Source organism: Haliotis cracherodii, unplaced genomic scaffold, assembly GCF_022045235.1.
Source record: "Haliotis cracherodii isolate W230 unplaced genomic scaffold, xgHalCrac1.p SCAF_8, whole genome shotgun sequence".
Taxonomy (NCBI): domain Eukaryota; kingdom Metazoa; phylum Mollusca; class Gastropoda; order Lepetellida; family Haliotidae; genus Haliotis; species Haliotis cracherodii.
Genome location: NW_027266341.1, coordinates 37,535,417 through 37,551,078, shown reverse-complemented (window position 1 = coordinate 37,551,078; position 15,662 = coordinate 37,535,417). Strand labels below are relative to the sequence as shown.

The following is a 15,662-nucleotide window of genomic DNA, read 5'->3' as shown; positions in this document are numbered from 1 at the left end:
TGTCTAACATTCAATAATAGTAAATCAGAAGCATGAGGTTCAGATGAATAAACACATTGTATTGTATTGTATTGTATTGTATTGTATTGTATTGTATTGTATTGTGAGCAACATTGAATTCTGGGTTCTGAAAGTATCGGTCATCACAACACACAGTCGTATTTCACAATCCCACTTTTCATTCTCACTGAGCATTGAGTGTATCGCATGACACCGGTGGGAGTGTCTGCTCGTTTATTTCATATTTGAAGATTGACATCTCATTTCAGCAGAGGATCGACCATGGCAAGTAACAGAAAGGTAGCACTGGTAAGTACAGGTAAAGTTGGTTCTAGCAAACATGGTGAACATGGCAATTAAATATTTCGAAGTAAACTCCACATCAGCGTTTCTGATCTATTTTTAGAGAACATGCTGCATGGAGCTTTGTTTTAGGACCAACTGGCATCCTGTCTTAAGTTACAATCAGAAATGCAATGGCGCATTGGTTTTAGCGCAACAGATACCGACTAGCAGTTTACGTTTCGATCAGGTTTTGTAAAAATTATAACCAATATGAAAACGATTTTTTTTAAATATTATATAATGATAAAAAAAACGTTATTCTAAAAGGCAAAAAAATTATTACCCCATTATATGTTCCTTTCTGTTTATTGATGCTGCCATGATTTGATGTATGATTATGTATGATAATGTACATACGCACGCACGCAAATATGACATATTATATAAATTTGTATCATGACAATAAATATTCGGTGTCACAGAACGGGTGCTAAAATTGGTCTACAGCAGCCCATGCTTGTCGTAAGAGGTGACTAACAGATCTTGCTGAGTGGGGCGTTAAACAACAATCAGTACGTCTTTGAAAAAACAAAACGTAAAATGTCGTTGGTGTTACCACACGTCAGCAAGTATCACCTTTGATTGAGTAATGGATACAGCATGTCTGTTTACAACTCTACACTGGTATATAACACGTAACGTTACTGAAAGGAAACTTACTTAGAATTATCAAATTCCAAGTAAATGTTTGCGCAAAAAGCTCTTATACCATTGTTACGGATCCTTCAGGGCCATTTGTTTAGTTTTTTGGTTTTTTTTGTTGTTGTATTGGGTTGTTGCTTTTTTGTTGTTGTTTTTTGTGTATTTTGTTTGTTTGTTATTTGGCTTTATTTGGTTTTTTTGCGGGCCGGGTAAGTTTCAATGTATGTATCTTGAAATTTTAACTTGGAAGATTTTAGAAAAAAACAAAGCTTCTGTACTGTTTGTCCGTGGTGAAACCATTTTGTTTTGGTGTAACCACTTTGTCCTTGGTGTAACTGTTTGTCCTTGTTGTAACTGTTTGTCCTTTGTGTAACCACTTTGTCCTTGTTGTAACTGTTTGTCCTTGTTGTAACTGTTTGTCCTTGTTGTAACTGTTTGTCCTTGGTGTAACCACTTTGTCTTGGTGTAACTGTTTGTCCTTGTTGTAACTGTTTGTCCTTTGTGTAACCACTTTGTCTTGTTGTAACTGTTTGTCCTTGGTGTAACCACTTTGTCTTGGTGTAACTGTTTGTCCTTGGTGTAACCACTTTGTCCTTGGTGTAACCACTTTGTCTTGTTGTAACTGTTTGTCCTTGTTGTAACTGTTTGTCCTTGGTGTAACCACTTTGTCTTGTTGTAACTGTTTGTCCTTGTTGTAACTGTTTGTCCTTGGTGTAACCACTTTGTCTTGGTGTAACTGTTTGTCCTTGTTGTAACTGTTTGTCCTTGTTGTAACTGTTTGTCCTTGTTGTAACTGCTTGTCCTTGTTGTAACTGTTTGTCCTTGTTGTAACTGTTTGTCCTTGGTGTAACTGTTTGTCCTTGGTGTAACCACTTTGTCCTTGGTGTAACCACTTTGTCTTGTAACTGTTTGTCCTTGGTGTAACCACTTTGTTTTGGTGTAACCACTTTGTCTTGGTGTAACTGTTTGTCCTTGTAACTGTTTGTCCTTGTTGTAACTGTTTGTCCTTTGTGTAACTGTTTGTCCTTGTTGTAACTGTTTGTCCTTTGTGTAACCACTTTGTCTTGTTGTAACTGTTTGTCCTTGGTGTAACCACTTTGTCTTGGTGTAACTGTTTGTCCTTGGTGTAACCACTTTGTCCTTGGTGTAACCACTTTGTCTTGTTGTAACTGTTTGTCCTTGTTGTAACTGTTTGTCCTTGGTGTAACCACTTTGTCTTGGTGTAACTGTTTGTCCTTGGTGTAACCACTTTGTCTTGGTGTAACTGTTTGTCCTTGGTGTAACCACTTTGTCTTGGTGTAACCACTTTGTCCTTGGTGTAACCACTTTGTCTTGGTGTAACTGTTTGTCCCTGGTGTAACCACTTTGTCGTGGAGTAACTGTTTGTCCTTGGTGTAACCACTTTGTCTTGGTATAACCGTTTGTCCTTATTGTATCCACTTTGTCTTAGTGTAACCACTGTCTTGGTGTAACTGTTTGTCCTTGGTGTAACCACTTTGTCTTGGTGTAACTGTTTGTCCTTGGTGTAACCACATTGTCCTTGGTGTAACTGTTTGTCCCCGGTGTAACCACTTTGTCTTGTTGTAACTGTTTGTCCTTGATATAACCACTGTCTTGTTGTAACTGTTTGTCCTTGGTGTAACCACTTTGTCTTGGTGTAATTGTTTGTCTTTGATGGAAGCTGAGGAAATTTTGAAAATAATTCAGGTAAACATACATTTCATAGCATGACTATCATTAAAGACAAAGACCATGTTCAATAAATAAAGGTGAGGTGAGGTGAAATGGTAAAATGGTCCAAGATTATTGCACTTATATAACAACCAATAAATAAAGAATATTGAAACTATATCAACATTTTGGTTGTGTGCGGGAGCCAAGAGTGATAAATCAGGCTTTAAAAAGTGGTGATATTAAAAGTGTGATTTTTTTTTTCCAGCTAAAATATTAGTATTTCAAATTGCATTTACTTTTTTCTCTGCAAAATATTGTAACAACAATGGTCACACCAAAGAGAATGGTTTTCTACTGCTGCTCATGTGCAGTTAGAGTATCTTTGTGTTGGCATTATTTACCTAACAACTTGTCAATTGTAGATGGGTTTTTTGTTTAATAAAAAATAATGGAATTTTCAAGTTTTGATTTTGTTTATTCCACTTCAACAAAATTGGTCAAATATTTTTAATTACCAAAAAATAACAGGGTTCTACCGATTCAAAATACTGAATCCTATATTCATACAAATTAAGAATGAACATAATTGACATTTCAATTCTCAGGTTTTTTCCAAACTGAGTGCCCGTTAGAAGTAAATTGGGTGAAATATATTATTGTGATGCTTTTTAAATTTTCTATTTTCCTAAAATCACAGGTATTTTAACATTGCATTCAATAGTGTAGATTAAGAATTCTAACCACTTCCTCTTCATTGGTCCTGTTATCATTTATATACAAATCATTTCTACAAAGCCATAACATTATTTATAATAATAATGCTATGGAAACACATTGTAATAATGTCATGAAAAAATGGAAATATGTATTCAAAGTATGCTGCAGACTTTGGGCTGAATACCAGCCTCTGAAAGGCTGTAGATAAATAACTGATTCTGAAAGGAGTGAGTGAGTTGGGTTTAACGCCGCTTTTAACAGTATTCAAGTTATATCACGGCGTGTCAGCTTAATGTGGGAGGAAAGCCCGAAGTGATGCAGGTCTCTGACTGACGTTTACCACTTCGGCGAAACCCACGGTATGGTGCTGACAAACCTAGAAACATAATCGGTGCAAACCGGGATTCGAACCCACAATGATAGGTTTCTGGCATCCCAAGGCAACTCTGCACAGCGAATCACAGCGCCTTAGACGACTGGGCCACCCGTGCCCCCAATTCTGAAAGGAAATACACACAGTTTAGCATCTTGATGATTGATTCACAATGATCTCACATTGAAATCTAAACAGGCGTAATGCTTCTGAGCATGTGGATTGACTTGGAGCAAAACTCTTGGAGAACAAGCTACTTGTCACTAGCCTCAGGTGCCTGCAATACAAAGTTGAAATTTCAAGGTAGTGATCTTGAAATATCAAGATAATAGGTTGATTTTTAACTTCAATTTCAACATATATATCTTTAAATTCAACTTAGTATCTTGAAATTTCAACATAGCATCTTGAAATTTCAAGAAAAAAACAAGTGGCCCTAAAAGGATTCCGTACTTGAGAATGTATGTGGACAATATTTGCAGCATAGTTTCAGATGTGCATGACCATCTTCCAGGTGACGGGGTCCAACAAGGGCGTGGGGTTTGCCGTCGTCAGAGCGTTGTGTAAAAGCTACGATGGGGACGTCGTCCTTACATGTAACTAATTATACTTATTTCTTACATATTTCTAAGCTTGTTCTGAATTGTTAACAGTAAAACATGTCACAATGTAGTTTTTATTCAGTTTGGTCTCAGGTCTGGTGTCAGGATTCAGACCAACTTCAAACTGAGCTGTCATGTTAAAAATGTCATATTTGCCATTGGCTCAGTCATTTCTGCATGTATCATCATGCAATTTGATTGCAACTGAGCCATGATCGACATCCTGTGTGACTAACAATAGCATACTAGCATGCTGTGTACTGTAATAGTCATCACAACTTCCACCTGTGTGTACTGCTGTTGTTACAAATAGTGGCATTATAGTCATACTGAACCTGCATGTATTGTAATTAATGAACATGCTATGAAGATGTGTTTTATAGGGAGAGACACCTGTTATTTATTTTCACATATTCCTTACCCATGTTTGACCTATCTGATCTATTACAATTTTTCAGGAAAATTCAGGTAAATCCTTTGCCTGATTTTTTTATAATATTCCACCTAACCGAAGTTATTTGATAAACAAGAAAAATATAATATATTAAGTGTAGCTTAATGGCTGATACTCTCAGCTCACCTAGGCTAAAGGACTGGTGCTACTCATAATGAAATGTTCCCAGATTTGTCCTCTGCAATTTTACTGACTTGCCTCCCTTAGGTACGCCAGGATATTGGTCTCCATTCCCATAATCCTAGATTATGAGTTTTGAGCCACTCCCTTTAGCCTACTTGTTTATCTGCCTCCACCACACAGCTCGGGATGTAGGTCGTGGGCAGGCAGCCATCGCTGACCTAAACAAGGAAGGCCTACAGCCCAAGTTCCATCAGCTGGACATCAGCGACCGGTCAAGCCTAGAGCGACTGAAGTCCTTCCTACAGTCTACCTATGGGGGGTTGGATGTTCTGGTCAACAATGCCGGAATAGCATACAAAGTATAACATCTTGTTATTTGTAAAACCGTTTCCCCTGTGTGTGACACAGACAACTAAAATGTAATGTCGCTGCTCATTCTGTCTTCTGCTGGTTTGTGAGGCCCCAACTTGTCAGTCCACCGTCATCTTGCTGGTTGATTTCTGACTTAGAGAGTCACTTGGAAAATAAAGTGTGAACTATAGTAAAGAAAGTATAGTATATGTTATGAAAGTGACCCTTGATTTATTCTATATTACTTTATTCATACACGAAAGTCCAACAGTAAATGTCAAAAATAAGGTGGGCATGACCAAAATACAACTGTCCGATTGACAAAAAAAAAATTCCGGAGCTCTGTTAGAAACCTTCACTCACTGTATGATTTACTGAATACAAAACAGGCAGAATACATAATTAATCCAGTTAGTTCTGAGTCGACGTCACATTACAAAATAGTCAAAACTGAAAAAATCTTTGGTGATGTTTTTCTTGATGTTTGTACTGGACACATTTGTATTTGACATATAAATCATGTAATCATGTAAATACCCGTGACAGCTTGTCTCAAACACAAGGTGATACCTTGTCGGCTCTGTATTAGAACAAATGCATAGTATCAAATATGGTTGACGTTGTCACAGCAAAGCCCTGGCTTTATCTCCATCTTCACATGACATGGTTTTATGCAGGCTGGTGAACTACATCTGCACATACCCCCACACCATACAATTTCATCATACAAACATTGTAAATTGTAATATTGTTAAACATAACTTTGCCACAGTGTGTGAAGCAAAACATTAGCAGGGTTGACTCAAGGTCAGTTAAAAAAGAAGATATTAAAGATTTAATTCATAAGAATTCAAGTTACTAATTTGAAAAAGGATGTTTGACAATGAACACTTCATTTATTTTCCCCAACAAAGTTGAATGTAATTTTCAAAAATCTACCAAAAAAGTAGATGTGTGTCTGCGAGTACCTCAAAAACTCCAGCAGTCACTAAATTTAAGGACCCAGAAATCATTTCCATGGGCTGTTTAATCACGAATAAGTTGAAGGGAACATATTGTAGGTATTCCTGCCAAACAAGAAACCATTTTGTCTGTGAAAATCATTCATATATGTAACGTCAAAATTAGTTTGTTTCTAATTTAAATGAGGGGCGGTCGGGTAGCCTGGTGGTTAAAGCGTTCGCTCGTCACGCCGAAGACCGGGTTCGATTCCTGACATGGGTACAATGTGTGAAGCCCATTTCTGGTGTCCCCCGCCGTGATATTGCTGGAATATTGCTAAAAGCGGCGTAAAACCATACTCACTCACTCACTCTAATTTAAATGAACAAAATACCGGTGACATCATTTACCTAAATAAGAAAGTTATACACGCTTTTGGTTGAGGAACATATGGGGCTGTTCATTTCTAATAAATTGAAGGGAACATATGATATTTTATATTTTCGATTGTTTCGCAGTTCCAAAGTTCAGGGATGAATGTGTAGGAAACCCTTTTGTAAGGATCATTTCTCCATAATAACATCAACATATTTACTTCTAATTTTAATCAACCAAAACCCCAGACTAATATCCCAGGATATTCCAGGATGATGACCCCGCCCCTTTCTCGGAACGTGCTGAAGTTACGTGTAAGACCAACTTCTGGGCCACTCTGGATGTCTGCCGTGTTCTGTTCCCCCTGCTCCGACCTCACGCCAGGTACGACAACAAACCAGCTCACACGTCAGGTACGACAACAAACCAGCTCAAACGACAAGCACGACAACAAACCAGCTCACACGCAAAGTATGACACAACAAACCAGCTCACACACCAGGTACGACACAACAAACCGGCTCACACGCCAGGTACGACACAACAAACCAGCTCACACACCAGGTATGACACAACAAACCGGCTCACACGCCAGGTCTAACACAACAAACCAGCTCACATGCCAGGTACAACACAACAAACCAGCTCACATGACAGGCATGACACAACAAACCAGCTGACATGACAGGTACGACACAACAAACCAGCTCACATGACAGGTACGACACAACAAACCAGCTCACCCGTCAGGTACGACACAACAAACCAGCTCACATGCCAGATACGACACAACAAACCAGCTCACACACCAGGTACGACACAACAAACCAGCTCACACACCAGGTACGACACAACAAACCAGCTCACACACCAGGTACGACACAACAAACCAGCTGAAATGACAGGTACGACACAACAAACCAGCTCACATGACAGGCATGACACAACAAACCAGCTCACATCAGGCATGACACAACAAACCAGCTCACATGACAGGCATGACACAACAAACCAGCTCACACCAGGCAAGACACAACAAACCAGCTCACATGACAGGTACGACACAACAAACCAGCTCACATGACAGGCATGACACAACAAGTCGGCTCACATGACGGATACGACACAGCAAACCAGCTCACATGACGGATATCACACAACAAACCAGCTCACACCAGGTACGACACAACAAACCAGCTCACACGCCAGGTACGACACAACAAACCAGCTCACACACCAGGTACGACACAACAAACCAGCTCACATGACAAACCAGCTCACATGACAGGCATGACACAACAAACCAGCTCACACCAGGCATGACACAACAAACCAGCTCACACCAGGTACGACACAACAAACCAGCTCACACCAGGCACGAGACAACAAACCAGCTCACATGACAGGCATGACACAACAAACCAGCTCACACCAGGCAAGACACAACAAACCAGCTCACACCAGGTACGACACAACAAACCAGCTCACACGTCAGGTTTAACACAACAAACCAGCTCACATGACAGGTACGAAACAACAAACCAGCTCACATGACAGGCATGACACAACAAACCAGCTCACACCCCAGGTTTGACACAACAAACCAGCTCACATGACAGGCATGACACAACAAACCAGCTCACATGACAGGCATGACACAACAAACCAGCTCACATGACAGGTACGACACAACAAACCAGCTCACATGACAGGCATGACACAACAAACCAGCTCACATGACGGATACGACACAACAAACCAGCTCACATGACAGGTACGACACAACAAACCAGCTCACATGATGGGTACGACACAACAAACCAGCTGACATGCCAGGTACGACACAACAAACCAGCTCACATGCCAGGTACGACACAACAAACCAGCTCACATGACAGGCACGAGACAACAAACCAGCTCACATGACAGGCATGACACAACAAACCAGCTCACATGACAGGTATGACACAACAAACCAGCTCACATGACAGGTACGACACAACAAACCAGCTCACATGACAGGTACGACACAACAAACCAGCTCACATGACAGGCATGACACAACAAACCAGCTCACACACCAGGCGCGACACAACAAACCAGCTCACACCAGGCACGACACAACAAACCGGCTCACATGACAGGTATGACACAACAAGTCGGCTCAGATGACAGGTACGACACAACAAACCAGCTCACATGACAGGCATGACACAACAAACCAGCTCACATGACAGGTATGACACAACAAACCAGCTCACATGACAGGCATGACACAACAAGTCGGCTCACATGACAGGTATGACACAACAAGTCGGCTCACATGACAGGCATGACACAACAAACCAGCTCACACACCAGGCACGACACAACAAACCAGCTCACACCAGGCACGACACAACAAACCAGCTCACATGACAGGTATGACACAACAAGTCGGCTCACATGACAGGCATGACACAACAAGTCGGCTCACATGACAGGTACGACACAACAAACCAGCTCACATGACAGGTAAATCCTCTTTTTGGGATTTTGTTGCAGAATATGTCCCAAGTATCAAGAACAATGAGTCACAATGACCTGGCCGATATTGTCGATGATCACAGCTCCGAAACATTCTTTTTCGCATACCGATGTGTGGATTCCAGTGCAAAATACTTCCCTGGCCAATGCTTGTCATAAGAATTACCCAATATAAAGTATGAATTGTTTGATAGTCATTTCTTACAAGTTGGCGGAGAAAAAGAGTAGACAATTTATGGATAACTTCTTTATTTTACTGTAATGGCGATGTTTCGGTATAGATCCTAACATTGTCAAGCAAGGACCTGGTCTCACCCAGATCTTCACGTGTCCTGGGCCTTGTGATATGACCTGGCTACATGTGTTGATAATTGATCATGCTATCAACCACTATTTATATATAAGCTGCCATGGTATAGTTGGAAAAGGGTGATATAACAATATTCACTCAGTCACTTCCTCGTTTGACATGGTTGTCAGAATAAAGTGGAAAACAGAATATTGGTACATGTGCAGATTCTCTACATACCGCCAATGTAAAGTGTCAAGTTGTCCCTTGTATTGTCTTGGCAGGGTTGTGAACGTCTCCAGCATGTCATGTCACTCTGCCATCACTAAATGTTCTCCCGCTGTTCAAGGTCGCTTCAAGGACCCCAGCCTGACGATGGATGGTCTGGAGAAGATCATGCAGGAGTTTGTTGAGTAAGTCAGAGAATAATATGAGGTGAGGTGACATGGGGTTTAACATCCCATTCTAGATTCTTTCAGTTATACAGAAATGTGCATGCAATTGTGACTGGCTGCTTGTACTAGTCTGGACTTGTTTTATGGTGCTAGCCCCCATTACGTCCACTCTGAGTTGGTCAGTCCATGTTTTATCCCCTTAATGTTGAGCTACAGGCAGGGCAACAAGGTTGTCAAACAGTTCCATACCGAATAAGATCTTTTGGTATGACTTGACCAAGGAAACGAACCACCAACATATCCATTACACCACGAGTGAGTGAGTGAGTATGGTTTGATGCCGCTTGTATCAATATTCCAGCAATATCATGGCGGGGGACACCAGAAATGGGCTTCACATATTCACATGTGGGGAATCGAACCCGGGTCTTCGGCATGATAAGCGAACGCTTTAACCACATGGTTACCCAACCGCCCCCACCACACCACAAAGGTGGTCCACAGAACAGATGACTGGTAGAGAGAAAACCGGGTGAAGAGTTCTTTGAAGTACTGAAGCAATGTTTCTTAAATCCAAGAGGTTACAGGTCCCTAACCCAGTCTGATTATATCTTTCTTGTGGCTCGTGTGCAGTTAGTTATGTTTTGTTTTTAAGCCGATTGTATTCCTCTTCCTCGGTTTGTTGGATTCAGTGAAAACCAGGTGAGCTACAGAAATCATGTGGGGTTTTCAGCTAAAATGTGTTTAAATGGTCACAGTATAATGTCATACAAATCTACTTAGTTCAATCCAGTCTGATGGATGCAAGCACTGTCAGTGTGATATATACCTGTCTGGACATTGTTTTATTGGCTGTGGACCATTTAGAACACACAAACACTATGGTCCATTATTAGAATACACACACAATGTGGTCCATCCACATGATCCAAACACACAAACACCAGGGTCCATTCAGAACACACAAGCACTACGATTCATTCAGAACACACAAGCACTACGATTCATTCAGAGCACACAAGCACTACAATTCATTCAAAGTAAACAAGCACTACGATTCATTCAGAGCACACAAGCACTACGATTCATTCAGAGCACACATGCACTCCGATTCATTCAGTGCACACAAGCACTAGATCCATTCAGAGCACACAAGCACTAGATCCATTCAGAGCACACAAACACTACGATTTATTCAGAGCACACAAGCACTACGATCCATTCAGTGCACACAAGCACTACGATTTATTCAGAGCACACAAGCACTAGATCCATTCAGAACACACAAGCACTACAATCCATTCAGTGCACACAAGCACTACGATCCATTCAGAGCACACAAGCACTACGATCCATTCAGAGCACACAAGCACTACAATCCATTCAGTGCACACAAGCACTACGATTCATTTAGAACACACAAGCACTACGATCCATTCAGAGCACACAAGCACTAGATCCATTCAGAACACACAAGCACTACGATCCATTCAGAGCACACAAGCACTAGATCCATTCAGTGCACACAAGCACTACGATCTATTCAGAGCACACAAGCACTACGATCCATTCAGAACACACAAGCACTACGATTTATTCAGAGCACACAAGCACTATGATCCATTCAGAGCACACAAGCACTACGATCCATTCAGAGCACACAAGCACTACAATCCATTCAGTGCACACAAGCACTACGATTCATTCAGAACACACAAGCACTACGATCCATTCAGAACACACAAGCACTACGATCCATTCAGAGCACACAAGCACTAGATCCATTCAGAACACACAAGCACTACGATCCATTCAGAGCACACAAGCACTAGATCCATTCAGTGCACACAAGCACTACGATCCATTCAGAGCACACAAGCACTACGATCCATTCAGAGCACACAAGCACTAGATCCATTCAGAACACACAAGCACTACGATTTATTCAGAGCACACAAGCACTACAATTCATTCGGAGCACACAAGCACTACGATCCATTCAGAGCACACAAGCACTACGATCCATTCAGAGCACACAAGCACTACAATCCATTCAGAGCACGCAAGCACTACGATCCATTCAGAGCACACAAGCACTAGATCCATTCAGAACACACAAGCACTACGATTTATTCAGAGCACACAAGCACTACAATTCATTCGGAGCACACAAGCACTACGATCCATTCAGAACACACAAGCACTACGATCCATTCAGAGCACACAAGCACTACAATCCATTCAGAGCACGCAAGCACTACGATCCATTCAGAGCACACAAGCACTAGATCCATTCAGAACACACAAGCACTACGATCCATTCAGAGCACACAAACACTACGATTTATTCAGAGCACACAAAGACCACAAACCATTCAGAGCACACAAGCACTACGATCCATTCAGAGCACACAAGCACTACGACTCATTGAGAGCACACAAGCACTACGATTTATTCAGAGCACACAAACACTACGATTTATTCAGAGCACACAAGCACTAGATCCATTCAGAGCACACAAACACTACGATCCATTCAGAACACACAAGCACTACGATCCATTCAGAGCACACAAGCACTACGATCCATTCAGAGCACACAAGCACTACGATTCATTCAGAGCACACAAACACTACGATTCATTCAGAGCACACAAACACTACAATCCATTCAGAAAACACAAGCACTACGATCCATTCAGAGCACACAAGCACTACGATCCATTCAGAACACACAAGCACTACGATCCATTCAGAGCACACAAACACTACAATCCATTCAGAACACACAAACACTACAATCCATTCAGAACACACAAGCACTACGATCCATTCAGAGCACACAAGCACTACGATCCATTCAGAACACACAAGCACTACGATCCATTCAGAACACACAAGCACTACGATCCATTCAGAGCACACAAGCACTAGATCCATTCAGAACACACAAGCACTAGATCCATTCAGTGCACACAAACACTACGATTCATTCAGAGCACACAAGCACTACGATCCATTCAGAGCACACAAGCACTACAATCCATTCAGTGCACACAAGCACTATGATCCATTCAGAGCACACAAGCACTACGATCCATTCAGAGCACACAAGCACTAGATCCATTCAGAACACACAAGCACTACGATCCATTCAGAGCACACAAACACTACGATTTATTCAGAGCACACAAAGACCACGAACCATTCAGAGCACACAAGCACTACGATCCATTCAGAGCACACAAGCACTACGACTCATTGAGAGCACACAAGCACTACGATTTATTCAGAGCACACAAACACTACGATTTATTCAGAGCACACAAGCACTAGATCCATTCAAAACACACAAGCACTACAATCCATTCAGAACACACAAGCACTATGATCCATTCAAAACACACAAGCACTATGATTCATTCACAGCACACCAACACAAGGGTCCATTCAGATGTTGTGGTCTATATTTCCAGTGTTGCCAAGGCAGGTAATCACCAGGACCAGGGCTTCCCCAACACTGCATACGGGACGTCCAAGATCGGGGTCACTGTCATGTCCTTCATCCAAGACAGAGAAATCAGGAAGGACTCAAGAGAGGACATCGTCATCAATGCGGTGAGGGCACAGGTTGATGGTTTTGATAACTGATTCCCTTACAACCAAATTGTTTATTACATATGTTGAGATGATACCCTGCAGTTGGAAAACACACTAAGCCACTTCAGCACAGGGTACAAACCTGTTTGTTTTGTCAACATAACAAGAAATAAATTGTATTCTATCAGACAAATATCCCTAATTAAGTTGACCTTTACACAGTTTACATTTCATTACCTCATGCTCACTTAAATTACTCTTCATGAAGTGAACAAAAGAGTTTTTGTTTATATTTCAATAAATAAATTTGAGTTGCCTCTGATACATTTGTTTGGATTACCAAGCAATTATTTCTGTGTGTGTTTCCATAAACTGTAAATAATAAGGCTGCATCCAATAACATTTTTTTATGTTCCCTGATTAGCTGATAATAGAATGGGCATAATTAATATTTTGTTTAATTAAACAGCTAAATGTTATCACTGATTTCATATTGTTGACTTCAGTTTGTTTGTGCTAATGATAAAAAAAGCATTTTGTGAAGTTATTATGTTTTACGTATTTTAACAGATTTATTTGTTATTTTGGTTGTTGCGCCACACTCAGCAATATTCCAGCTATATCATGGCGGTCTGTAAAAAATTAAGTCTCAAACAGACATCATGACATCATCGATCTACGCATTTGGGATACGATGACATGACCAAGTCAGTGAGCCTGTGAAATGACTTCAGTATATCTTTGCATTCATGGAGTTTGTGGAATCACAAAGCATGCACTCTGGTTTTTATGTCTATATCTCCAAAACATCAAAAGATCTTAAAGTCTACTGTCATAAAGTAATGAATGAATGCTTTTCAATAATAAGAAGAGTAAGGCTGTTCACCTATTGCCAATGCTCTGTACATGTCATGGGGTGTGATTTCGTTTATCTGCCATTTCGTTGCCGATTCCACAATTACATGCACCCGATTCATACTTTTTTATGTAACCACATGTTGTCCATGTGTGTGTGTTGACAAACTGCCATGCCTTGCCTATGACATTAAATGGTCTTGAATGACCAAAGAGACTACGTCTTCTTTTCATCTACATAAAACTACATGATCTAAGAACTTGATATACAGTTATGTTTATGTAGTACATTAAATAAAAAAGTCAGTGATTATGCATATTTTATGGGGATATTTTGTTCAGTGTATACTTTTGGGGGGTTCCTGTGGCAGAACAGATCCACAGAACAAGTGTTAACATGGTGCAGACCTGTCTGTTATACTTCACCTGGTATTTACGGAGCTATTATAGTTAGAAAGAATTAATGTGATTATGGTAATTATCATGATGACGGAGGTGATGATTGTGATGATGATTTTCAGTGCTCTCCTGGGCGTGTGGCAACTGACATGACCAGCCATAAAGGAACGAAGACCATTGATGAAGGTGACCTTTGTTCAAACATAACAAAATAGCTGAATTGGATTCTTGATTACCTCCAATGAAGGTCAAGGTCATCAGAAACCTTAATGTCAAAACATGGAAGACATTTAAATTCAAGATAATACGAAACATTTTTCAATGATAAATTGTTCATAAGCAGTTTCTTCTTTACTTAACCATTCAGGTTATGTCTTGGAATTATTGAAGGCTGCAATTAATCAAACCATTGTTTCTTTGAAGTTGTCCTATGCCATTGATAATGATGAAATCCCTTATGCCTCTCCCTAATATATATCTCTTAAGTGCACAGTATATAGATTTATCCAACATTTATTTATTATTTACGTTGTACATAAAAATGGTATTGAATCGGGCTTTAACATGAGAAAATATATTTGGTATCACTTCTGACAATTACACAACAATATATCACAAAGTATTTGATTAGTTAAAAAGAGAACCAGAAAATATTGACACAAACTCACTGTATCACATCTAAGTGTAGGGCAGCATGGTTTTGAGACCATTAAGCTGCTTTAGTGATGCTTATGACCACCGCATAAGAATTATCGCTAAATAAAGGTGAGCTTCTGAACCTCTGGTATTTTGGTTTCAAGTACCTCTCGACAGGATGTGATACAGTGTGGCTGTTAAATTCAGTGGAACATCAAGTCCATCATGTTGTTCTTTACCTTTGGGATTGTGTCTGGTTCTTCCAGGTGCAGACACCCTGGAGTATCTGGCTCTCCTTCCCCTCAACACCACATCCCCTAGAGGCAGCTTAGTTGCAGACAGGATAATCCAGAACTGGGGATGA

At 40.6% G+C, this 15,662-nt stretch overlaps 1 protein-coding gene across 1 annotated transcript; it reads left to right on the top strand.

Moving 5' to 3' along the window:
* The first annotated feature begins 205 nt into the window (after positions 1–205).
* On the top strand, positions 206–15,662 carry LOC139450121 (carbonyl reductase [NADPH] 3-like). The gene is made up of 8 exons (XM_071231773.1): positions 206–309; positions 4,266–4,347; positions 5,111–5,289; positions 6,870–6,982; positions 9,698–9,826; positions 13,285–13,426; positions 14,785–14,848; positions 15,565–15,662. The coding sequence occupies exons 1-8, from the start codon at positions 283–285 to the stop codon at positions 15,660–15,662; spliced, it is 834 nt and encodes a 277-aa protein (XP_071087874.1). The 5' UTR covers positions 206–282.